Here is a 27,679-nt window from a genome sequence, read left to right as displayed (position 1 = left end):
GGGGAGCAAAATAACTAATGATGGTCGAAGTAAAGAGGATATGAAATGTAGACTGGCAATGGCAAGAAAAGCGTGTCTGAAGAAGAGAAATTTGTTAACATCGAGTATAGATTTAAGTGTCAGGAAGTCGTTTCTGAAAGTATTCATATGGAGTATAGCCATGTTTGAAAATGAAACATGGACGATAAATAGTTTGGACAGGAAGAGAATAGAAGCTTTTGAAATGCGGTGCTACAGAAGATTGTTGAAGATTAGATGGGTAGATCACATAACTAATGAGGAAGTACTGAATAAGATTGGGGAGAAGAGAAGTTTGTGGCACAACTTGACTAGAAGAAGGGATTGCTTGGTAGGACATTGTCTGAGGCATCAAGTGATCACCAATTTAGTATTGGAGGGCAGCGTGGAGGGTAAAAATCGTAGAGGGAGATCAAGAGATGAATACACTAAGCAGATTCAGAAGGATGTAGGTTGCAGTAGGTACTGGGAGATGAAGCAGCTTGCACAGGATAGAGTAGCATGGAGAGCTTCAGTCTCAGGACTGAAGACCACAACAACAACATACAGGGTGAGTAACTATTACCGGCTAGAGTAACTCTGAGAGTATGAGATTAGCTGAAAAGTTTGTGGGACAAATGTTGCATGGGACAATGGGGGCCATAATATGACATTTCTGTTTTGTTGCTAGATGGGGTCGCGTCAGATATATGAATGTCAACTTCTTTATTTTTTATTTTTTTTTAATGATGTGCAACAATAAGGTCTTCGAAGATCAACAAAGACAAAAAGGCGGCATGGACGTCCATTTACAGGAGTAGTTTGTAGTGATGACCATTGGTATCAGTGCAGTGCTGCAATCTTCTTAATATGAATTGAGTTGTATTCCTTACCACATCAGCACTTATCGAGGCATGTGCTCTTGCAATTCTCTCTTATATCTCGTGTAAATAGTAAATATTTGCCAAATAGGGCATATCCATCAAATGTGCAGTTGACATGTAAACACCATTCGATAGTCTTGCAATACAACACTAACAGGAACAGTAAGACTAGTATGTCAAATCAAACGAATGTGAATGATGTATTCCTTCAAAGAACAAGCTGATATGCTTCGCATTTATGGAGAATGCCAACGAAATTCAGTGAGAGCTGGTACTGTTGCACTGTAGTTACAGATCCTTTTGCTAGTTTGCATCAAATCGCAAGGGAATCGGACATGAGCGAGAGTAGTGTTGTTCATGTTGTGTATTGCTATGTATATCATCCTTACCATACCGGTCTCCACCAAGAATTAAATGGTACGGATTGTATACGTCACATTAAATTCTACTGATGGGCTCAATATCAGATTCAGAGGGATTACACATTTATTAATTTAATTTTATTTAGTGATGAGGCTACATTCATGAAGCATGAAAATGTTAATTTGCATTACATGCATTATTGGCATCCATGTTGGTTGCTGCAAGTTGCACACCAAAAACTGTGGTCAGTGATTGAATAGTGTGGGATTCTGTAGGACAGAATTATAGGCCCCTATTTCATCGAAGGTAGTGTTAATGGTAGGAATTACACCCTATTCCTGCAATAAACATTAGGTCTGTTACTGGAAGAAATACCTTTAGGAAGCTGACCTTTATATCTCTCCAGCAACAAAAAACTAACCTCATATTATGGCCCCTGTTATACCATGCAACTTTTGTCCCACAAACTTTTCATATCCTATCATACTTTTGGAGTTACTCATGGTGACAGTAGTTAGTGACTCACCCTGTATACTGCAAACCATCAGATAATAAATACGGTAAATTAATTTTTGTCACTCCACAAAACCGTAGACTCATCTTTGTCACTCAAAGTTCGGGGTTACCTTGCAAACGCTATCCTGTCACTATTTTCTGATTTTAGGAGTGGGTTTATGTCATTGATCATGTAAATCACCTGTTACCAAGTGACTTCTTACAGTAGATGTGTGTTGGCTCAGTCCATTATGTTGCTTCAGATCACCCCTGATTTGTTGAGATGTTTCTCTTGGAGCAACACCACTGATTGCTTAAAAATCATTCTGTCCTTCCTCCTCACTCTTCTTCAAGGAAGACCTGATCTTGGCTTACTGGTTACTGTTACTTACTGTTATTTACTGTTCTTGACATTGACTGTGCACACTTGTTAGTGGTATTGGTATGCAACACTCTACAGCAGTACTACACTGCTACCTCCCAATCGTGAACACATGCAAAACAGCTTGTCTCACATCAAGCAAGTGTTCTGTTTTGCTATACTTCTAGTTCTCTACAAGTAAACAATCACTGAGTGAATACCTGAGTCATAGTAGTTCATGAATACCATACCATCAAGGTAAGTTACATACTTTCGAGCTAAAGGAATATATATTTATATTGTTGTTTTATGATCTTGCTCGTTCACTAGATATGTAACCACAGCAGCATGAAGCTCTTGATTGAGTGACATCTACATGTGTTGCTTTTTTGCGACTGCACGCAAGCAGTAATGCAATTGAAAAATATTTCTGAACACTGCTGTAACCTAACAAAACACTCCAAATACTGTTATCTGCATATTTGCAGAGACTCTTTGACCACCTTGCTGTAATTAGTTTGCAGTACATATACCATCACTATGCTTTACTGAGTAGGTACTGCAAATGTGGAACAAAAATTTTTTTGATCTGCTCCAATACAGGCCAGCTAAGGTTTTACATTTCTTTATGCTACTGCTTCATCTGTATGCTTATGTCTTTCCACTCACCCAATGTCCAGTTTCTATCTTGTCTTTTTGGAAATATTTTGTTGTGGAGAATTTATAGATTCAATTCTGTTTTTGTATTTGGTTTGGTTTGGTTTTTAATTTCATGCTTATTTATACATGTTTCTTGTAGGTCTTTGTGCATTTCTGTAAGCCAGTGAGTTCTTTTTTTAAATAAAAAATATTTATCACTGATGCACAGTTTTTCTTTTCAGAATGCTAAGACTCCTTACCCTTCTTTTCCAAATTTCGTCTGTAGTTTTTTCTTATTTATTTGTACTTGTGTATTGTTTCTGAATTTAAATGTATGAACTGGTGTTCTGTTTCCTAACATCTTTCCTTTTTTCTTAATTTTCATTATCTTTTGTTGAATCTGAAATTAGTGATTGTGAAGCAGATGTGTATTCTGGCCAAATGACTGCCTTGCAAGTTGGAGGTTCTGCAGTTTTGGAGATGAATTTTTACTATAAACATCTTCTGTTACCAGAAATGCAAAGTTCATCTTTCATAGTCTTCCTCTTGTGCCTCCATTTTCCCCACCATGACTTCTCAAAAATACTTTCATTTGTCTCTTGCTGATACTCCCATACTTCGTATTGGATTGGGATGTTGTAGTCATGCTTTTCGTGCTGTTTTTCTTTCTCTCTGTTTCGTGCTTTCTCTATAGTCAGTGTTGCTAAATTATCTAGAAAAGTTGAACAATTAATTTTGACATTATCCATTTGCTATCCAAGTAGTATTCAACTTCTGGTATTAGATTCTGACAGCTGCTCCATCTGTTCAGTGATCACTTTTTCAAGTATGGTCTGAAAGAAGAATGGAGTTAGTCCATTGCCTTGGCTGAAGTCTGTTCTTATATCAAATGAGGCTGAAGTTCTTTTAAGAAGACTTGTGTTGTCTTCTGCATTTCAGATTCTTTGAGAATTTTGAATTAAAGTAGTCGTGCTTTATAGTTGTAAGCCTTCTAAAATTTTCCTTTATCAATCTGCCTTTCACAGGACCTTCCTGTCCTAAGCCATCCCTGATATATCTTATATTTTAGAATTTCTGCTATTGTTGTCTCCTTGAACTTTTCATGGAATTTCTTTGAATCTTCTGTGAACATGGTTATCAGTTATTCTAGGCCAGGAATCGTACTTTTATTATTCTGTGGTAATGGTCAATTTCAACATGTATCTATGTCTCACTATGAAATTTATCATGTTCTTGGAATTGTGCTTTGTTATTGGCACATAAGCTGTCTGATATTCTCAAATCATATTATTGTCGACCTCATATCATTTTAGTGGTTTTGTGATTTGCCAACTATTTAGCTAAATGTCTTTTTCTTACCATTTTTCCTTTTTTCTTACATCGACAGTCAGGCAGACGTTTATAAATGAAAACGTTTTTCCCTGGACTGTTGCAGAATGTATTTATTCAAAATTAATTCGGCAGCTGTACGATTTTCAAGCGGTGGTAGCTCAGTGTGATGTCTGAATCCTTTATAATTCCCTTTGAGGTAATACTTTCCTTGTGTAAACCATGTTTACAAATTCCATATTCATTACAATATGGAAGTCTTCATAATCTGTATGCTTAGACAATGGTAGTACTTCATGTACTAATTTCTATCAAAGTCATGTCATTGTGCACGTCTTAATATTCACTCCCCAAGCACGAGGCATGACATTTAATAACTTTGATGTAGTTCATAGTAAGCTGTGACTTGAGCATTCCAGTTGTGAATAAATACATTTAATAGCAGTTTAGGCAGAAAATGTTCTCGTCTCCATTCTGTACCAGTGTGAGGATAAAAATTCAGTAAAATTTTTATGTTTTCCACTGGCACTTCATCAGATTCTTCTCAACATTGTCCTCAGGACTGTTTTACTTTCTGCATTGTTCTTGTTATCCTGATTTATTGGTGGATGTACATTAATTATTATGTACCTCTCATCTAAATATTGAATTATTGCACAGAGAGCGTTTTTTAGGAAGTAATGAAAAATTTGGTACTGACTATAACATAGATTTGCCATTTATGAATGCAGATACTAGTTCTGGAGTAGTTTCATGAATTTCTTCCCTGTGTTGTCTGTGAAAAATCTACAGTTCTCTGATATTGGTATTTCTTCATCTGTGTATGTGTTATTTTGTAATGCCGCTTTTAACTTGTTGTTTATTTACATGTCTGAAAGCATTTTGAGTTTTCCAGTATTTGTTAATGTTTGTATATTTAATGGTCCAAGCATGTATGTAGTTTTGGGTGTGAACTTAGGTTTGGGTTTACAAGTCACTCCTCATTTCTGCAAGTTCGTCTGCGCTGCCCAGAGCACAAAGGTGCAAATGTGTCACTTATGATGATTGATTCATCTGTTAGTGAACAGCAGTTTTCATAATGAAAAAAGTGAACGAAAATTTTACACAAGGTGTAAGTGCATGACAGATTAAAGATGTGTTTGTTCTCTTTTCTTTGTAAAGTGTCTAGTAGGAAGTATGACTACAGCCAAATTACTGGCTTGTGTAGTTACTTACAGTACTGAAGACAAAGTGAGAAAATGGAGAGTTAATTCTTACTAACATTCTATTTCATTAAGTGCAACAGTTGATTATGCCCTCTTTAATTATATTTTCAAGCCTCACCTACACCATTGTTTGGACCAATCACATGTTGGTGGGCATTAATAGAATTCTACTTACTTACTGTCTCATCAGTTGTGAATCACTGGCCATTTCTTCAAATATTTCAGGTGGAAACCTCAACAAGATACGCATCTGATAGTGCAAGGTAAGTTTACATAATTCATTGTGGAACTTTTTGAGAAATATACATTTTTATTTATTAATTGTGAGAGCACTTCAGATATAAAACGCACTACTGTAATTATTCATTAATGCTATTCTTTGCAACAACCATTATGTGACTGTTCCTAAATAAATAGAGTGAACGTCTAATATCCATACAAGAAAATAAAAGTTCAGGTGGAATATCAGGAGCTGTATTGTGCTCAATGCAGAACACCACATGAAAATCACTGAAAATCAACAGATTCATCTTGATGGGCACAAGATAATGTCATAATGCAGTAGAACAAGTAAGAAGAAATTGCGAGTGGCTATGTTTCCAAAAATTGGAGCCGATTCCCACCCTTCCAGGTTAATGAATGTGGTGTTGAACAGCTCTTTCAATGCTGTGCCGAAGTGGTGCTCATGAAACACACAAGCTTTTAGTGGTGAAAGTTTATGGGACTCCATCAAGAAGAACTGTAAGTAGCTGGTGACAGTTTCAGTAAGGTCGTGAAGACTTAACTGGTGAACCCTGATTCTCTTTGTTTCTGCTTCGTCCCAATGTGTTCCTGAATGCTAGCCCATTCATTAGACGCATTACAGGTGACAAGGTAATGCATAATTCCCAGCTCCGGGTCAAAGGAGAGGGTTTGCACATACCCTCTGATACAGACCAAGCCCAGAAAGAGGTGACTACCTAAGCTGTTACCTTCCCAAATGCCAGTTGGTCCCTCTGTCAGGAGGTATGACCTCAGGTGCAAACAGTCATTTATGGTGGGTGAATCCGCCTCTGAGGGGGGGCCCTCATTTGGAAGGAGCATGCCATTGGAGATGTTGGCAGTCATGGGGTGTTTTTTTGCAGCGACTCAATCACCATCTTGCTGTGTGTCTCCTAAATGTAAACAGAATGAGGCTAAAGATTTGAAGGCCCTCCCAGCTGCACATCAGTTCCTCATGGTATCATGTACCACAGGTGGTCAGTCCTTTGCTCTGAAAGGTGTTGTTGCAGTTACAGGCTCTGTGAAATTCTTGTCTCATTTATCTAATGCAACTTCGCTTTTGAAGACGTATTGTGATTTTCAAGCACAACAAGTGCTTACAGCATTACTCCTCCAGAGGTACCCTGTTCGTGTTGAGGACCAGCATACACTGAACTCTTCACATGGCGTTCCTTACATTCTGATGCTAGGTAACCTCACCAAGGGAGAAATCCACGCTTGTCTCTCTAATCATGGGATCACTGTAGCCCATTGAGTAATGAAAAAGATGGATGAAAAATTAATGCCCTCATACACCTTTTTTGTACCGTTTGCTAAGTTAAGGTATGAAGTCATCACGGTCCAACCATACATTCCGAACCAGATAAGTTCCTACAAGTGTCAATATTACAATAAAACACACATCCTGTCAAAAAATGGCCAAATGTGTTACTCTTGGCAGAGATTCTCATGAGGGCAGCTGTTTCCCTCCTCTCTGTTGTATCAATTGTAATCCCATGAATGTCCATGTGTCTTAATGAGCGAGCCATCCAGGACATCTGAGTGAAGGACATCAAACCCCACCCTGTCACTTGCAGTTGTTAGCTAGTCGAAATCCGTACATTTTACCATCTGGCATTTACAGTACCATTTTGAATATGCCATGTGTAACGGAGGATATACCCACCCAGACTTGCAACCTCAAGTTCAGTATTTTAGTAGTAAAATCACCCAGGTCACAGTAGCATCCTGATCTCCTCCTACAACTGTGCAACAAGCCATCAAATCATTGCCCCTGGTTGCGAAATCACCTGCTACACAACAGTCAGGCTGAAAGGACAAAAACAGTACTCCCGCAAAGACTTTCTACAGCTAAAAACAGTCTTCATCTGCCAACTAGAAAGTTCCTAGAACTCAAACGGTCTTCTCCTTCCATGACTTGGAGATCCTCTTCAGTTATGTTGGCACATATACGCTCATCCGGCTGAGCTCCATTTTGCTGGTGCCCAGTGCCTACCGATTTTCTGCCATGAAATTCACAGGCTGACCCAGGGAGAATGCCAATATGTTTGTAGATCTCCTGTAATAGGATTCTCGAGCCTCTGCCCCCTGTAGCAGTGAATTTTTGAAGGCTGGCACTCAGCAGCCACGAAGGTGACTAACCATCATTTGTTCCCTCCTCCCCAATCCCCATTATGACTCTTCTCCAATGGATCCAACGCGGAGAAATTACAGCTGCTCTTGGAATTGCAGTGTCCTCTTGTTTTCTGCTACCAAAAAACAAATTGTCCTCACAACTCCTTTGACCTCTCATGTTTCCTTCTGGTCCTATGTAACCTTTCCCCCAAGGACAGCACTCCACCTCATGGGGGAGCCATGCTGGTCATTGATCTCATTGAACACTTAACTACTAACTGTTGCAGTCTGCATTTTCCTTCCTCATTCCATCTTTTCTCTTTTTAATGCCTACACCCCGCCATTATTTGCTGTTACCATGTCGGAACTACTCCAGCTCACTGGTCAGCTCCCCCACTCCTTTGTGCTGCTTTGCAACTTAAATGCCCACCATCTGCTTTGGGGTTCTTGGAGAACCTGTCCAAAAGGTTCCCACTTAGCTGAGCTTCAGAATAATCTCTCACACTATTGGAGTTCTCATGTTCCCTTCAGATTCAATGCACATTTATTACCATTTGGACCTCTTGTTCTGCACTGTCCAGTTCGCTGGTCACCTTGAATGGCCTGTTCCCTCTGACACATACTCAAGTGATGACTTTCTGTGTGCTATCCATTTGCTGACTACTACCCCACCTGAGTGCAAATCCAATTGGCAGCTTTCTAAGGCCAATTGGAGGCTTTACTCCCCCTCATGAACCTTACACAGCTGTGATGACCAGGTAAAGTATTTTCCAAATGTTATCCTTATCGCCGCAGAATGTTTTATATTGTGCATTGTAGCATGTCCTGGTCCCTGGTGGACTGAGGCATGCAGCAATGTGATTCGCTTGAGGAGATCTGCTCTCCACATTTTGAACCGTTGTCCTGATAAATCTGGTGGAGGGCTGGTATTCTCTGTAGTTTATACATGTCGGGCTTCAGAGGCCATCTGCCCCATTTACTAGAGGAAGTTTTGAAAGACTATTTTTTCTCAGGGTTTATGTGGTTTGCCTTTGTCAGACATATTTATCCAGGAAAAGGGATGCCTGAATGCTCGTACTGAGTATCATTGTCTTTGCTGTACCCATTAACCATGTTATGTACTCTCCCACCAGGCATCTCAGCTCCCTTTTCGTCAAAGATCATACAATCTGTTGCAGTTCTACATAAACTTGCCTCCTTGAGCGGCGTCTTCAGCGTCGTTCTATCATCTTTTTTCGTGAAGTATGGGCAGTGGCTTTCACTTTTCCACTGCCAAAACCCTTTGTATGACTCATGTCTGATAGGAATCTTCCTTGGTCCTCCCATGTATCTTACTTGGCTGCACACAGTACTCAATCCCTCAGTGTCCTACATCTTCTAAGTGGTAGTTCCAGGGGAGCGAATCAGGCCACCTTCCTCCATTTTTTTAAATCCCATGTCCATTCGTAACTGGACTGTGGGTGTTTAGTTCATTCCTCTGCATCTCTGTCCATCACATGCTGTCTTAACACACTCCACCATCATGGAATACGTTTCGCCACTAGCGGCTTTTTCACCAGCCCAGTTGAGTGTTTGTGCAGAAGATGCTGAACTACTAGTCATACTGGCATGATGATGTCCTCCTCAGTGGATAAGCATGCCGTTTCTCTTTCACACCTGGCCATTCGTCCTATTCCCTCTTATTCAGTGACTCCCTTGCTTGCCAGTGTGGGGCACACTATTCTTCTGTTACCTCCTGGAGTTCACTTCTGGCTTCTGCTTCGGCAGCTTAACTTCATGATACCTGCAACATTCCTGATCGTTGTGAACCCGTCGCCAGCTTGGCTTCATGTAGCAGCCTATGTTCATAATGGACTTCATTTTCTTCACTTCACGACCCACTGTAGCAAAAATTGCATAAGTAGTATGGACTAATCTGTCATCATGATACAAAATTCGTTGCAATATTACACTCTACACGAATTGTACTGACTGGCAGTATGGCCACCAGTTGATAATGGAAATTTTATCACTATTATGCACCATCACTTGTCCCTTTGAGAAACCTAGTAGCCATGATATTGATTATTTGTGACTGAAGTCCGCAATATGTTTTCTTTTTATCTCTGATTTAAACATATTAAGGTATGCATGTATCTGAAACCCTTTAACAAAACGTTTCAAGTATGCATATGAAGTGTCAATGTCGCAAGAGCTAGGAGGTATTGCCACAACTTCCCCATTCCCTAGATGGAATTTATTAATTCAGTGACGTTAGCTGTGCTTTTGTGTGTTTCCAGACTGGTCAATACTGTGTATCACTACCCCCTGCTCGTATATTGCATGAAAGTTGTTTGCTTTCAATTTAGACCAATTAGGATTAGAGTGAACATAATTACATCGCAGCTTCAAATAATGTCGAGACTTGCATACTGCTTGTTTTTATGCAATTTTCAGGAAAAGTATCATGCAGTAATATTTTCAGAAGTATGAATTGAACTCATGGTAGCGTCGAACATTGTACAACAGCTGGTTCATATTGGTGAAGTGACAATACAATTCTTCAGGTGGCCTTAAATTACCAAGAGCTCCATACCCCAAACACCTAATTTGACAGTTCCACGTTTCTTGGATTTCCACATTGTCTCAAGCAATGTATCCTACATAAACACGCTGTAAAATCTCATGATTTTAAATTTTCTGACAAGTTTAAGCAGATCTATGTTTTTAATCCTTCTTTCCAGTACCATTGCTATGGGCCTTTTTTAAATGTACAACCCAAGCCATTTCCTGTATTGTAAATGTAGGCCTTTGCCTATAGCGATGGCCTCCATGGTCATATGCTTTTTAGCTGTTTGTAGTTACTCTTCGCTTTTTCGGGCGTTCTGTACTGCTCGAAATATGGTATCAGCTCTCATAGCTAATGAAACCAGTGGCTGACAGCCCAGCAAAAGTAGGTGTCAGAAATAGAATTATTCCATCAGATGTCTTTGGTATTGGTAGGAACCTGGGCTCTTTAACACGTCGTTTCCTTCCTTCTTTCTGCCTCAAGGCACCTTTTACCGCTGTCACCAATTTTTTAAACATCGCATAGGCTTTTCTTCTTCTTTAGTATGCAGTGAGCTGCATTCAATATTGCTTGAAGGTTAGTCTGGTACCCAATTTAAGTTTGAGCAAACATTGCCTTATCAACGATATATGTAGAAATACATTGTGCTACATGAATATCTGTCCCTTGACATACCTGCACAACCTTATCAATGAATGTTTGGTCTGCAATATGGTGATCATTATTTGTAGTGTAGGCGATGATGTGCTCTTTGCATACATTGTCCAATGCATTAAAGCCCTTATCACCATAAACTAGGTGCCATTTCAATTTTGTTCCAGCTCCACAGAAATTGTATCTAGAGATACAAACTTCTGATGGCAGATTCTCGAGAATACCACCTCCAACTTTGTTGATACGTTTCCTAGCACTCATGTCACACTGTTGCATGGTTTGAGGTTTGCTTTTCGTATTACATAGCAAATTGCGAGTGTTCACCCAGCTGTTGAGCTTTGATGAAAAACTAAGCCATTTCATCAATGCCCTGTTCCCTCGACATCTTTTGACCTGCTCTGGGAGGAACATATTGGGTTCAAAGCTTTCGTGTAGTTAGCTTGTGACATCAGTAGGTTTCTTTTAAATTCTGTGGTGGATAATGCAATTATATGTGTCAATGATTTGTGGCTGTATGTTCAGTCATTTGCACATATTTTGAAGATTATATTGCTTCCACATTCGGTTTTTGTTTGTCCAGTTCAACCATTTGGCAATACTGGTTTCCAAATGGGAGAATGTTAAATAGTGATTTATCCCACATCATTCCAATTCTGCTTTGAAATGTCTATCGTAAAATTCACTTCCATCATATGCCTCAAGGTTGTTGGGCAGTCGATTCAGTCCTGTCTTCAACAATTGTTCAGAAATCTCTCAAACCTCCTTCCCTGTCTTTACTTTCAAAGGTAAGGCCCAAGTGAAATTGGAATGTGTTTTTGTGACCGTGAGAATGTACTTGAAACTACTATTTGATTGTAAGCAGTCTTCCATATCTAAGAGCTTAGTCTGACATGCATAATCCATTCCTCAGATTATATTGTCTTTAATATAGCCACACAAAAGGACTCTGATCTGTTCGGTTCTGGACAAGGGATTTTTCAGAATTCCAGGAATTTATTATATTATTTGTCAGTTAAATTTTTGTAATTCTGATTGTTAAGAAGTGATACACTAATAAAAAAAATTTACTTTAGCCCGCCACTGCAGAATAATACGGCAGCAATAAAACATAAGAGGGAATATCACCAAAATAAATCTTCTGTTGCAAAGACAATGCACCATTCGCAACAACAAAGGCAGTGCATACGCAGGCATCTGCTGACAGTAATGTTGAAGATTCTGCAGTATATTGTAACAACAAACTGCTTTCAATATCTGTCATTCTTGGGCTCGTTTTGATGAGTGACGTCACAACTGGTTACATTTCTAACAGGACTTGGTGAAATATCGCGAATGTTGGTTTCAGAAGCGTTATTTCCACACTAAATTTCCTTTTACGCAAGATGATGATGCATGTCAAAATGTTTTATTTTTTTCTAATCACAGAGCATTACATTCTCATTCAAGACTTAACGCTCAGGACGAGCCACGTGGAAAAATTTGGGGCCCCAGAAGATCAGCCATTTATGCCATAATTTTAAATTTTGGTGGCACACTTGCGTTTCATATATATTTCCAAGTTCCGAGTTTAGTCTTTCATATTTATTATAGTTCTTTCATTGAGTACAGATTATGCAATAATGCTGGCAAACAGTATAGCTGCCTTTCAAAAACAAGAGCGAAGTAAGTTCTTGAGCGATTTCACATGTAACTGGCTTTACTATGGGAAAATTCAAAGTGTCCTACAGAACACTTATTCAGCCATGCAATCCACGAAGTGTCCGGTCCGCATCAGTGAAATTTATAATCGTGTTTGTCAGAAATATAGACCTGCTAAAATTGAAGGTGGTGCTCGTAGGGTCCTGCCTAACCACACCCTCGGGTAAACAGCAATAACTTTTCGAAAGTCAACATTATATATGAAAACAGCTGGTTCAAATGGTTCAAATGGCTCTGAGCACTATGGGACTCAACTGCTGTGGTAATAAGTCCCCTAGAACTTAGAACTACTTAAACCTAACTAACCTAAGGACATCACATACATCCATGCCCGAGGCAGGATTCGAACCTGCGACCGTAGCGGTCGTGCGGTTCCAGACTGAAGCGCCTTTAACCGCTCGGCCACTCCGGCCGGCGAAAACAGCTGGTCCTGTAGTTGTACTGATGTATATTAATTTAAACCATTAACTTCTTCCATTTGTGTGTTTGCACGGCTTAACATTCATGTTGTTATTGGCTGACATCACGTTTCCTATTATCTCAATATCTCCTGTCGTTCAATGGCGAGATCATGTGACATGAGCTATGCTTGGCCGACCAAAGCACGTCACAATCTTTATTTCAGTGCTTTGGAAGCTACCTTGATATAATCGGTGGAATTCGTGTTCATACTTTCGTGATACGAAAATATGTAGTGTACATTTTCCACTCATCAGAGATCTTTCAAAAACCCTTTGATTTCATATACAACCGTTCGCTCGACAAAAGATCTGTACCCAAAAAGTGGTAAGTTGCGCAGGTCACACCAATATTCAAGAAAGGTAGTAGGAGTAATCCACTAAAGTACACGCCAATATCGTTAACGTCGATATGCAGCGGATTTTAGAACGTATATTGTGTTCGAACATCATGAATTACCTCGAAGAAAACTGTGTACTGAGACACAGTCAGCATGGGTTTAGAAAACATCGTTCCTGTGAAACACAACTAGCTCTTTATTCACATGAAGTGCTGAGTGCTATTGACAAGGGATTTCAGATCGATTTCATATTCCTGACGTTCCAGAAGGCTTTTGACACTGTACCACACAAGAGGTGCGTAGTGAAATTGCGTGCTTATGGAATATTGTCTCAGTTACGTGACTAGATTTGCGATTTCATGTTAGAGAGGTCACAGTACGTAGTAATTGATGGAAAGTCATCGATTAAAACAGAAGTTTTGACGTTCCCCAAGGTAGTTCTATAGGCCCTTTGCTGTTCTGTATCTATATAAACGATTTGGGGAGCAATCTGAGCAGCTGTCTTCGGTTTGCAGATGACGCTGTCGTTTATCGAGTAATAAAGTCATCAGAAGATCAAAACAAACTGCAAAACGATTTAGAAAAGACATCTGAATGAATGGTGCAGAAAGTGGCATTTGACCCTAAATAGCGAAAAGTGTAAGATCACATGAGTGCTAAAAAGAACTCGTTAAACTTCGGTTACACGATAAGTCGGTCCAATCTAAAAGCCGTAAATTCAACTAAATACCTAGGTATTACAATTAACAGTTTAAATGGGAAAGAACACATAGAAAATGTTGTGGCTAAGGCTAACCAAAGGCTGCGTTTTATTGGCAGGACACTTAGAAAATGTAGCAGACCTACTAACGAGACTGCCTACACTAAGCTTGTACATCCTCTTTTAGAATACTGCTGCGCGGTGTGGGATCCTTACCAGATAGAACAGATGGAGTAAATCGAAGAAATTCAAAGTAAGCCAGCACGTTTTGTATTATCGCGAAATATGGGAGGGATTGTCAGAGAAATGATGCAGGATTCGGGCTGGAAATCATTGAAAGAAAGGCTTTGTTCGTTGTGACAGAATCTTCTCACGAAATTCTTATCACCAACTTTCTCCTCCGAATTCGAAAATATTTTGTTGACACCGACCTACATAGGGAGGAACGATCACCACCATAAAATATGGTAAATCAGAGCTTGTACTGAAAGATATAGGTGTTAATTCGTTCCTCGCGCTATACGAGAGTGGAATAATAGAGAATTGTGAAGGTGGTTCGATGAACCACTGCCAGGAACTTAAATGTGATTCGCAGAGTATCCATGTAGATGAAGGTGCAAAAAAAAGTTACAATATTTAGTTGCCAACTTCTAGAATCAGACACACACCATGATACCAGTTACGTTAAAAAAGCGTGTGATCACAATTAAGAGTTGAAAAACACTCGAAATTTACGAGATACGATGCCAAACAAAACTGTATACCCAACACAATGGAAAAAAGTCAAAGTTACAGTCAGAAGAAATGAAAACCCTGACACATGCACGCCTTCAGTAGTTTGTAATGTTTCAGGTCCCCAGTATGTGCATCATGTTAGACATGAAAGACATCACTGTTCTGTGGGAAAGGGTTTGACTGCTGGCGATATAATGGGACCCAGATACTACAGGGGTAGCTCATGCACCAGCTGTTATCACTGCGACTCAGTATGTAATGTCAGCCTGCAGTGATTAATGGCTGATGATGTGGCCATTTATGTGTGTGTCCTTCAGTCAATGGTGTTCTGCAATGCCATGTGACCAGATGTTGGGAGATGTAAAAATTTTCAAAAAGGCTCACCGCTAACATACTGGAAAATTTAAATCCATTTCCATCTTTTCAGACAGTATTTCCATTTGTGCAAGGCTTCATACAAGGTGCAGTGCCAAAAACACAGTCTTAGATTAAAACCATTTGCAAGTGTGTCATTCACATTCATTCATCAGTATGCAAATTTTTTCCCTTGATTGATGTGACATTGATTGTCGTTAATGAACAGTCATTTTCCACCTGATTAACATCCATACTAGACACCTAGTCAGAACATTGAAGCTTGCACTAGTTCTTGACTCATTGCGAATCAAACAAAAAAAAAAAAAAAATCTGTTTACTAGGTGAAATAAATTTATCATTTGCAAAGGTGAATGTGTTTGTAAAACAAAGAAAAGGCACTTACAGAGCTAAGATAATGGAAGACATTATTTCTCCTAATTAAATCTTAAATACTTGAACTTAAAAATTTTGAATTAAAACATGTAACATACATTTTTTATACATTTCATAAATTGTTGTAGATTATTGACTTGCAGCACTGTATTTTAAAAAGATTGTAACATGTGAAAGTGAAGTATTTTAGTTCTCATCTAAAAATTTTGGATCAAATCAGCAGTGACTCTGAATAACCATTATTGAATTTCCTCTGGTTATTTTCGTTTTAAACCACTTTTAACTCACCATTTCTTTCCTTCTGGTAGAATATTATAATTTTAAATCACTAACAGTTACTTAACATGTAATTTCTCATGCGCTTTTATAACTTCTGGCCTACAGTACTGGATTTATGTACATTTAAATATTGTTTCTTTGTTATATATGTATATATCTCAATATTTATTATTCTCCTCCTATCTTCAGATTGTCTCAGACTACTGGTGGGAGCTGTGGCATATCATGTGAGGAAACGTGTCACCGTGGACTGGTCCAGGATGAGTTGGTGGCAGACATGGAGAAGTCAACACACAAGTTTGGTACCTATACAGAAGATGTGACTGTTAATAAGGAATGCTCAGTTGCCACCCAATATGACTGTAATATGAGGGAAAAGGAATTACATGTATATACCTGTAATTTCTGTCAACAGAGCTTTCCTTCAAAATACAGATTCATAAAGCATGTGTTCATGCACATTGATGGCATGCAACCACCTTTGTATGTTTGTAAGTGGTGTGGTGAGGTATTTAACAGTAATGTTAGTTTGAAAAAACATTTGAGAATGAGTGAGAATTATCATGTCTTAACTGTTGCCAACCACGAAAGATACGACTATACTGATGAACATCAAAGCAGTATCTTCTTGAATAGTGAGCCAGAAGTTTTTGTCACAGAACTCAATGAGCTGAATCCATACAAGGAAACTGGGAAAGCTGCAAACAAGTCCTCTAATGACATGTGTAACATACACATGACAAATGATGCCGAGAAAACAAATGATTATGGAACTTTATGTACAACTGTTAATGTCAGTGCCCAGGTTGATCTACTTACTGCAAAAAAAACTGACAAACGTGGTATTTGTGGCAAATTGATTACTGTGTCAGGTGATCTGAAGAAAAAATCATTCCTGCACACTGTGAAAATACCTCACAAATGTGAGATTTGTGGGAAATCTTTTTCTAGATCAGGCGATCTCAACATACACACATTAAATCACACTGGAAAGAAACCCCACGAATGTAATATTTGTGGGAAATCTTTTACTATGGCATGGAAACTCAAGACCCACTCACTAATTCACACTGGCAAGAAACCTCACAAATGTGAGCTTTGTGGGAAGTCTTTTGCTTTCTCAGGCTATCTCAAGAAACATGAAGTAATTCACACTGGAAAGAAACCTCACAAGTGTACGATATGTGGGAATTCTTTTGCTGCGTCAAGCCATCTCAAGAGACATTCATTAATTCACACTGATAAGAAACCTCACAAATGTGAGATTTGCGGGAAATCGTTTGCCCAGCCAGGCACTCACAAGAGACACGTAATAATTCACACTGGATGGAAACCATACAAATGTGAGATTTGTGGGAAATCTTTTGCTTTGTCAGGCATTCTCAAGACACATGTATTAATTCACACTGGAAAGAAACCTCACCTATGTGATATTTGTGGGAAATCATTTTATAGGGCAGGCGATCTCAAGACACATTCTTTAATTCACACTGGAAAGAAACCCCACAGATGCCATATTTGTGGGAATTCTTTTGCTACGTCAAGCCATCTCAACAGACACACATTAACTCACACTGGAAAGAAACATCACAAATGTGAGATCTGTGGGAAATCGTTTGCCCAGTCATGCAATCTCAAGACACATTTATTAATTCACACTGGAAAGAAACCATACAAATGTGAGATTTGTGGGAAATCGTTTGCCCATTCATGCAATCTCAAGACACATGTATTAATTCACACTGGAAAGAAACCATACAAATGTGAGATTTGTGGGAAATCATATGCCTTGTCAGGCGATCTCAACAGACACGTATTAATTCACACTGACGTGAAACATCACAAGTGTGATATTTGTGGCAAATCATTTGCTAGATCAGGTGACCTCAAGAAACATGCATTAGAACACATTGGAAGGGGGCCTCACAAATGTGATATTTGTGACAAAAGCTTCACTCAATTGGGTACTCTCAAGACACATGCATTACTTCACATCAGAAAGAAACTGCAAGGAAGTGTTGGTTTTTACAAATAGATTTTTCTTGTATGTCCCCTTAAGGCCTATAAAATAATGGATGTAGCAGGGGGACAATAAATTGTAATGCCTGTGAAATAACATTAAAATGTGATAGGATTGTGAAAAAAGTGCAACAATGTGTGCTATAGAGTGGTAAGAGATAATGTGACAATATAAAAATCCATAGCTGCACTTGATATGGCAGGAAATTGTATTACTGAATACTCCAGAAACATGAATCAAATGTGTTTTTGTCATTAACAGTGCTGCATTTTCCTATCGATCCTGAGACAAGAAGATCTTGAATTGTGATAAATTCTTACCTTTGCCAGTAATCATAAGTACCATGCAATATTCAGTATAAGGCCAAGAAAATGTGATGACTTGCTTGCTTATTATTCCTAACATAGGCATTATGTAGTACTTGTAACTCTGCATTTTAGAATCAGTGAGAGCAAAAATATATTCATGGCACTTCCTTCACTCAGGCTAGTAAACTCATTACTGGAGAAACACGATTATGGCAATTATTTTACTCAGGTACGTTTTCTCAAGAGATCTGCTGTTTGTCATTAATAGTGTGTACATTAATGTTCTGTTAGTACTAATCCTGCATTAGTAAAAATAACAAATGTAACAACCTGATTAATAGCCTGTTTGTCCACCTGTGGAACACAACATAATGACAATTCTAAATGATATGGACTTGATACATCGCTTACATGTTTCTGGATGTATGTTGCACCAGTTGTATTCCACACGTTCAGATCAGCTAAATGGTGTGGTTGAGACATCAATGTTAGTTACCATGATATTTAGACCACTGTTGAGTCGTTCTGCACATGTGAAATTAACAGTTCCTCTGCTGAAAGATGCCTTCACCATTGGAGAGCACATCAGGCATGAAGGAATCTATGCAGTGGCAATAAAGATCATATAGTCTGCAACTGTCATGCCACCTTAGATTATTGCCAGATGTCCCTGAGGAGCCCAACTGACTGTGCCATAGCATAATGGACACTCCATCTGGTGCCACTCACTTAGATGATACCATATCTGGACTTTTCAACCGACCTGGTATAACACGAAATGTCACCCATCCTGACAGTTGACATTAGCATTGATCTTCACTCCAGCATCAACGATCCCTTGCCCACCGCAGTTGCAACTGAACATTTTGGTGGATTGGTATGGAAACATACAGTGACCATATGTTGCGGAACCTCACATTCAACAATGTACATTGGATTGTGTGTTGAAAAACGTGTGGCTGCTCCAGCACTGTTTTAGGTCATTAGATATGGCATATATTGCCACATGTCCAGCTGTACAGAGCAGGCAAGCTTCTGACCTCCAAGATTTGTGATGAAGTATAGATGTATTACATCTTTTCATAAGGTTATCTATTTATCACCTTTCTGCCAGTTTCCACAGATGTTCACAACAGTAGCATAGATCCAGCCAACTAGCCTCACCACTTTTGAGGCGCTAGTTCCCAACTGCAATGCTACTGTAACTTGTCCTTTGCTAAAGTCACTTATGTCATTGGATTTACACGCTCGCAACCCATCTAATTGGTGGAACAATTCCTTGTTAATCTCTGGTCTGCTTATATACTTATAAGGTGCTTACTGAATTATGTGCATACAACATATGGCATTCAGTCTCCTGATGGGCAGTGTTCATGACATTTTTGCTCATCAGTGCATCTTCACATGATAGGTCAGATGCAAAAATGTGTAATGTAACAAATTCATTGTGCTTGTTTGCCATTTAACCAGTGAATGACAGCTACGTTTCTTGTGAAATTTTCTTGTTTCACAAATTTCTGTACATAATTAAGAGATAATGTAGATAAGTGTTATGCACCAAAGCTCTTAAGTATTTGTTCAGCTTTTAATACTGTTTAAATTCTACACGAAATGAAATAGGTAAACAAACATTAGGTGTTCTGATTAGGTTCCAGTTATTTGTATACACAAGAACAACACTTGGGAGAGCTTAGAACGTGAGTAGTAAATATTTCTTGTGTTATATTCAGAGATGTTTTCATTGTGGATATATTTTGTAATTTGTGTAAATAAATCACTGTTTTGGAAATCTGGTCTTATGCTTCATTTTTTATTTCAGAACCATTGTTTTTATTTTTGATTTCCTACCTATTTGTTACTGGTGAAAGTGTTGTAGTATGTCCCATTATACATGCAAGAACTGGAGGTAGTTATAATTAAGTGATGTGCACTGTTCTCGTTTGCTACACTTTCGTAATGACACTTTTAGTGATGTGATTACATTTTATTCCATCTTTCTCATGAGAGGACATCCACAACTGCTGTATCGGTTATTCATAATAGGCAACATCCACATACATCTGTATCAAATATTATTTTCCAATAAAAAGAAAGAAAAACCAGGTCTCTAAACAATAGCCTTATATTCAGATGAATCTGAAAATATGCTACTAAGTGTGGCGACTATACGTATTATGAATCTCTAAGAAAAACAGTAAAATTCGTAGTAACATGTTAAAATTGGTACACAATATGGACTGAATATCTATATGTGTCAGCTAAAGATGGGTCATATAGCATTTCCCTGGTACACAAGATGTAAACAGAAAATATATTCAGTGGTTGTGTGGAAAACCATCCAAAGATCCAAATCTACATAAACACAGTAGATACCTATAAATTAAAGAGTGTAACAGCACCTAATAAAATCATAACCTAAGCTAATCATGACAGAATAAACTATTGTACAAGAATTGTAAAGTAAGTCAACTGTAGGATGTGGATCCAGGAGTACATGGAAATCAAGCATATTGTTTAAAAAAACAATGGATAATACTTTGAAACAACTGGTGTTTACATCAGAACTTTACCTCTAAGGCCACTAACAGACTGAGGGGCATAGTGTTGGAGAATGGGATGGAAGGGCACCTCTGTTCAGATTTAAAGCTGGTTGCCAAAGTGAGCCCAATTGATCCCGATTATATTCTATGGCCCCATGTGACTGTTGACAGTTGTCTGATTGGTTGCTGGATGATTTTCTAGAAGCTTTTCCTCACTAGCGATGCTTCTCGGAAGTGTCACCTCACCAGCATCCTCACTGTCAGAATGGTATGGATGTGAACAAGGTGTATGCAGTGGTAACTGGTACAGAACCAACCTCTGCCTAGCCACAGCTGTGCAGTGAAACGTATTTCACAAAGTGCTTTCCACTCAGTTTGTCAGTCTACAATACACACTTCATTCACTCTACATAGCAGCAGATTTAACTCAATAATATTTGTAAGATAGTAGGACAATTCTGCGGGTTCTGGCTCAGCAGCTCACTTTCTGGCTGGACCTTCAGTTTCGCCAGAAACCGAGCTAGTTCCCCAACCAAACTCGCATAGCACTGCAGAGTGGTACTGTGAATGGATGTTCACAGGATGAACAGTGTCTGTAATGCAGTGAAGGATAATTAAATCAGTGTGAAAAGACAGAGATGGTAGTACACATTGTCTGGTCGTTTGTACTTGCATGCTGCAAGGCAATTGCAACAGGGTACCAAGGTTCTATGGCTTCGAAATCGAGATGATTGATCAGCAGTATTTATAGCGTATTCACAGGAGCTAGTTGTCTTGAAACTTTGCACAAGTTTAAAAGTTTAATACTCTTTCGAAAAAAAATAGAGATGATTTATGTTGAGTAGGGCTGAATATTGAGAGGACTGAATTCACTGCCTGTTGTGTTTGGCATGCTTTTAGAAAGAACAGAAGACGTTATAGCCTAGCATATTGCAGAATGAGGTCAACAGTTGGCTAATGTGTATGATTTACTGTAGTTGTGCTAATTCTATACTTTGATGGGAAACCAAGTATGAGTTTCTATCCCCACTTTTCCGAAAATGTAATGAGAATGAAACCACATTTTGGAAGTGTCAGTTATGTAAACTGGCATGAATATGGAGATGTTAGATTTAGGACAAGGATGTCAAAATAGGAGCCAGTAGACCTACCCAGTAGTGATAGATTAGATTAGATTTACTTTCATTCCAATTGATCCGTAGTGAGGAGGTCCTCCTGGATGTGGAACATGTCAGAAAAACAACAATACATGACAAATATTTACAACTAAAACAAATAAAGTAATGTACCATTCCACAGGTCCCAAGTGGAATGATCGTCATTTTTAATGAACACTAAGAGTCATTTTACAAATACTAATGCACTGAATTTAAAATAAAAAACGTTTTTTTATTTATTTATAAGGTAATAAACATGTAATACAACTACTGTAATACTTATTTACAATGAACACATTACTGCACTGAAATGGTGCAGAAGTTAGATTATATTTACACACACACACACACACACACACACACACACACACACACAAATTTTCAGTGAACACATTACTGCACTGAAATTGTGCAGAAGTTATGTTGTACTTATATACAAATCAGTTGGTTTTACTAAGAAATTCATCAATGGAGTAGAAGGAGTTGGCCACCAATAAATCCTTTAGGCTTCTCTTAAACTGAATTTCATTGGTTGTTAAGCTTTTTATGGCTGCTGGCAAGTTATTGAAAATGTGTGTTCCTGAATAATGCACACCTTTTTGTACAAGAGTAAGTGACTTTAAATTCTTGTGAAGATTATTCTTATTTCTAGTATTGATTCCATGAATTGAGCTGTTGGTTTGAAAAAGTGATATATTTTTAATGACAAATTTCATTAAGGAATAAATATACTGGGAAGCTGTAGTTAGTATCCCTAGTTCCCTAAACAGGCTTCTGCAGGATGTTCTTGAGTTCACACCACATATAATTCTTACTGCACGTTTTTGTGCCCGGAAAACTTTAGCTTGGCTTGATGAATTACCCCAAAAAATAATCCCATATGACATTATGGAATGAAAGTAAGCATAGTATGCCAGCTTTTTCATTTTTATATCCCCTACGTCTGACAAAATTCGCATTGCAAACAGAGATTTGTTAAGACGCTTCAGCAGTTCTGTGAGCTATGGGAAAGAATAGAGGGCTTAGCTGTTGGGAAAATGGCCAAACCGGCTTCAGTTGTCGGTAACGAAATTAAAGTTCAGAGTATTGGTTACATTTATAATTATAGTGTATTAAAATATAACGGCTGGTGCAATAAGAATGCTAGGTGAAATAGGAAGGGAATCATGATGAACTGTCCAAGATCATTATGACATGTTGTGCACCATACAGGGTAGCCTATGTAACGAAATGAAAACAGGTTTTCACAATAGTCAATTTTTCAAAGGGGTTGGTCCATGCCAGTCCTAATTAAAATACATGATAAAAACAGATGGCAGAACATGACAATATGAAGTTGAAAACAGAAACACATTAACAGGAAAAGACATGAGATATTCCACTACAATTACTGCAACTCACATTTAATCATTAAGGGAAGCAAAAGGAAGGGCAAGAACTTGTTGCTAGATGAATCGGACATTTTTCGTCATCTCATCAGCCTACCAAGGTGTAATGAACTTACGAGTGGTAGGAATCGACGTAAGTGTGCTGCTGCCATACAAGATTTTTGTCATGATGCCATAGAATTTTATTCTGCTGCTATAAAAGTGTGTCAAAGCTAAAGATGGTAAAGGAATGTGAAATCAGCAGAGACGCCGATAGATATGTGAGGTAAGTAAATGAGTTAAAAGAGGTGAAGCATTTAAAGTTTTTCTCAGTGATGCAGCGCTGGCCAGTAGTACATTATAGGTGTGGAAGGCACTGGGGTGTGTCCAGCTGTGTAGCTATTTATAGTGTACTACATGCAAATGCATAATGTGGCACATATAAGTGGAAATGAAATGGCACAAAAGTAACATCTATCAACAATGTATCCAGATACACTGCTATTTTGGTTAGTGACAGATGGGAAAGCACAGAGCAGTTGAGCAGATTGCATGAAGCGCTCTAAATCTTTCCGTAAAAGGAATTGTGGTCATCAAATGAGTTTGCATTCATGGCATCAAAATAGCAGAGCCTAACTGGCAGGTAAAAGACATTGCTGGAGGGATAAATGCACAAAATTGTGGGTTAGTGAGCATTTAATTAGAGTATGAGCGTAACTGATAACATTGGTGGCGGGCACATTGGGAAAAGAATTCATATTTCTTCTTGAAGGAGTGAGCAAGGATGAAATTGGTGTGGTACCAGGTGCATCAGCCAGGAACTGCTTGATAAATTTGATTCTGTACTACTGAATGCCACCGACGAGTAATGCAGGACAAGTGTTCATGAGCATCAAATGGAGGCCCCTGTATTATTATAAAAATGTACTAAACAGATAGATACGAAAGTGTTCAAACCTAAAACAATGTGGAACTTTATTGCCTGTGTACACATAGTATTCAAAGCAGTGTCAGTGGTAGGTGAAACATTATGAGTCATAATAACATGGTAGTGTAGGAATTAGAGATAGTTACCCACTCAAGGAACCCTCTGTAAGTGTCTAAGAGCAAAGGTTGTTTCATAGGTGTTTGTGTTGTGTGTGGATGGAGCCACTACAACCCTAATTGAGGTACTGTAGTTCTCAGTGTGCAAGTGGGGCACACATGTTTTTGTGTGACAGCCAGATGACAGATGGTAGAATGGGCCATAGTACAAAGTGGTATGACCAGACCAGGGTCTCTGCGATCGCTAATCGCACCGTAATAAGAGGACGCCCCTGGAGGAACCAGAAGGCCAAGCAACATCCTCCTGTCTCATTTGCGTGTGGTAGACGTTGAAAGACACTAACTACGTATCTAGCGAGTCCCATTGGTTCCTTTCATGTACAAATTGTAGAGTGGTTTATGATATGGAATAAACTGGATAGCTGTACATCGAACAAGGCATATCACATTTCTCACACTATATCACTGTTTAATGGTCTTACATCCTAATGTTAAATGTAAGTGGTTGTATAGAAAGACAGTGTAAGAGATAGCAATACTATTATCTTTCAAATTAGGATGCACACTGGAAGCAGTTCTAAACTTGCTGTCTGCAAGGGTGTGGTTGCTTAGTGAACCATTCAATGTGGGATAGTTTGCATAGTGGTTACTAAAAGCAGGAACGTTTGTGTGCACTCCTGAGAACACGGTTAGTATCGTTCCGGCAGATGTAGCTGTCCATAGAACACTCGTCTTGAATGGGTGGTATGAAGGACAACATTTGGTCACCAAGAATATTGAAATAAACGTCCTGATTTATAATCACAGTAACGTCAATCAGTGGGTCCAAACTGCGGTATGAAAAACATCATCATAACATCACAGAAGCGTCTGCAACCTGAATTGGGCCCTCAGCACAGGCTGGGTTAAACAGCCCAGTGGACTGTCAGTGGCCTGGACTCCTCACATCATTTGAAAAGAGACAAAACGGCGACACCTCGTACCACACCACACGCGCCTCCCCTCCAGTCAGCCACTGGACAGTTCCTGTGCTGTCTGGCCCACTGGAGACGTGCAGCGTTATGTGCCACTGTGAGCAATGGCCTTCTTAGAGGTACCGAACTCCACATCTCCTCTGCATGCAGCTCCCTACAAAATGTTCGCTTGGAAACTGGTTGAGATGGAATCCAATTTGCAAACTGTTGTATTTAGAATCAAAGCAGACACGTAAAGTATTCTACTGGTCTAAAATTCTCGCTTCAGTGGCCTTCAGAGATAGCCATCTTGTACATGGCTGCAACAGTTTACGAATTTTGTCACCTAGAACTTCTGTAATTCATGCAGTTGATCATGTCACCAAGTACTAGCTTTAAAATGGTTACGAAAGTTCCTACCTTGGTCTTCACAATGTCTGGAAGGACATTACAAGCTTCACTGACACATATGTAAAGACAGTGACATACGCATCTGAGAATACTAATGCAGGGCATTTGTCAGTTAAATGTATATGCTGAGTGGCTAGGGCCTCCCGGTGGGTAGATTATTCGCCTGGTGCAGGGCTTTTGAGTGGACGCCATGTCGGCGACTTGTGCGTCGATGGGGATGAAATGCTGATGATAATAACAAAACAACACCCAGTCCCTGAGCAGAGAAAATCTCCGACCCAGACTGGTATCGAACCCAGACCGTTAGGCATGACATTCTGTCGCACTAACCACTCACCTACCAATGGCGATCATTTGTCACTTAACCGAATAGCAACAGCGTTTCTTGACCCCACCATATAATTACAACCAGTAGAAGCAAATCTTATAATACTGTTTTTAGAAAGATTGTACTCAGAGAATGAAAGCAATAGATTAGAATAAAGATTTTTACTTGTGTACCTTCGTTTGCCTTATCATATTCACCCGGCTTAAAAATTTCACGAACATAACAAAATTTTTTTTCAATTTTGTGTCCTTATCCAAATATCCCACCACAACACACGACGCTTTTAACAGATTGCGTGTCTGTTGACTCCTCAGTAAGAACACTGAATTTTCTATGTCTCAGCTTTTCTACAAGTTCGTTCTTTGTTGTCATCACGTTCCTTACGATGTGGCAACATTTAATGCGACGAAAATAATATATCGTCGCCGACTTTAGAATCAGGAAAGCAAGCATGAACTACGCCCTCTAGATGTTCTACAACAATAATAGGAAGACTCTGTTTTGCCACAACAATGTGAGCCTGATTATTTAAAGATGCACCATTTGTAGCTGATTTCACAAATTTTATATGACACCACCTTCATTTCATTGAAATGATTTTCAGTTTTAAAATGTACCTTAACATATCCCAATTCAGTCCCAAAAGCTACGTTACAGATTATACACGTAGCTCTTTCTGAGTTCGATTCATCTGTGCACAACCAATCTTTACATTCACGATTAGTTTCCCACACTTTCCTGTATTTTTATTTCGGAATCTTATACATTCCTGGAAATGGAAAAAAGAACACATTGACACCGGTGTGTCAGACCCACCATACTTGCTCCGGACACTGTGAGAGGGCTGTACAAGCAATGATCACACGCACGGCACAGCAGACACACCAGGAACCGCGGTGTTGGCCGTCGAATGGCGCTAGCTGCGCAGCATTTGTGCACCGCCGCCGTCAGTGTCAGCCAGTTTGCTGTGACATACGGAGCTCCATCGCAGTCTTTAACACTGGTAGCATGCCGCGACAGCGTGGACGTGAACCGTATGTGTAGTTGACGGACTTTGAGCGAGGGCATATAGTGGGCATGCGGGAGGCCGGGTGGACGTACCGCCGAATTGCTCAACACGTGGGGCGTGAGGTCTCCACAGTACATCGATGTTGTCGCCAGTGGTCGGCGGAAGGTGCACGTGCCCGTCGACCTGGGACCGGACCGCAGCGACGCACGGATGCACGCCAAGACCGTAGGATCCTACACAGTGCCGTAGGGGACCGCACCGCCACTTCCCAGCAAATTAGGGACACTGTTGCTCCTGGGGTATCGGCGAGGACCATTCGCAACCGTCTCCATGAAGCTGGGCTAGGGTCCCGCACACCGTTAGGCCGTCTTCCGCTCACGCCCCAACATCGTGCAGCCTGCCTCCAGTGGTGTCGCGACAGGCGTGAATGGAGGGACGAATGGAGACGTGTCGTCTTCAGCGATGAGAGTCGCTTCTGCCTTGGTGCCAATGATGGTCGTATGCGTGTTTGGCGCCGTGCAGGTGAGCACAACAATCAGGACTGCATACGACCGAGGCACACAGGGCCAACACCTGGCATCATGGTGTGGGGAGCGATCTCCTACACTGGCCGTACACCACTGGTGATCGTCGAGGGGACACTGAATAGTGCACGGTACATCCAAACCGTCATCGAACCCATCGTTCTACCATTCCTAGACCGGCAAGGGAACTTGCTGTTCCAACAGGA

General features: G+C 39.6%; 1 protein-coding gene across 1 annotated transcript in view; it reads left to right on the top strand.

The window, feature by feature from the left end:
- The window catches only part of LOC126427266 (zinc finger protein 708-like), a 164,082-nt gene extending 144,231 nt beyond the window's left edge, over nt 1-19,851 (top strand). The window contains exons 7-8 of the mRNA XM_050089518.1: nt 5,499-5,536; nt 16,002-19,851. Of these exons, the coding sequence (XP_049945475.1) occupies nt 5,499-5,536; nt 16,002-17,847 (1,884 nt within the window). The 3' untranslated portion in view covers nt 17,848-19,851. The remainder of the gene's footprint in view (nt 1-5,498; nt 5,537-16,001) is intronic.
- The last annotated feature ends 7,828 nt before the right edge of the window (nt 19,852-27,679 follow it).

This window comes from Schistocerca serialis, chromosome 11 (assembly GCF_023864345.2).
Source record: "Schistocerca serialis cubense isolate TAMUIC-IGC-003099 chromosome 11, iqSchSeri2.2, whole genome shotgun sequence".
Taxonomy (NCBI): domain Eukaryota; kingdom Metazoa; phylum Arthropoda; class Insecta; order Orthoptera; family Acrididae; genus Schistocerca; species Schistocerca serialis.
Note: the sequence above shows the minus strand (reverse complement) of the source record. Positions and strands in the feature narration are given on the sequence as shown.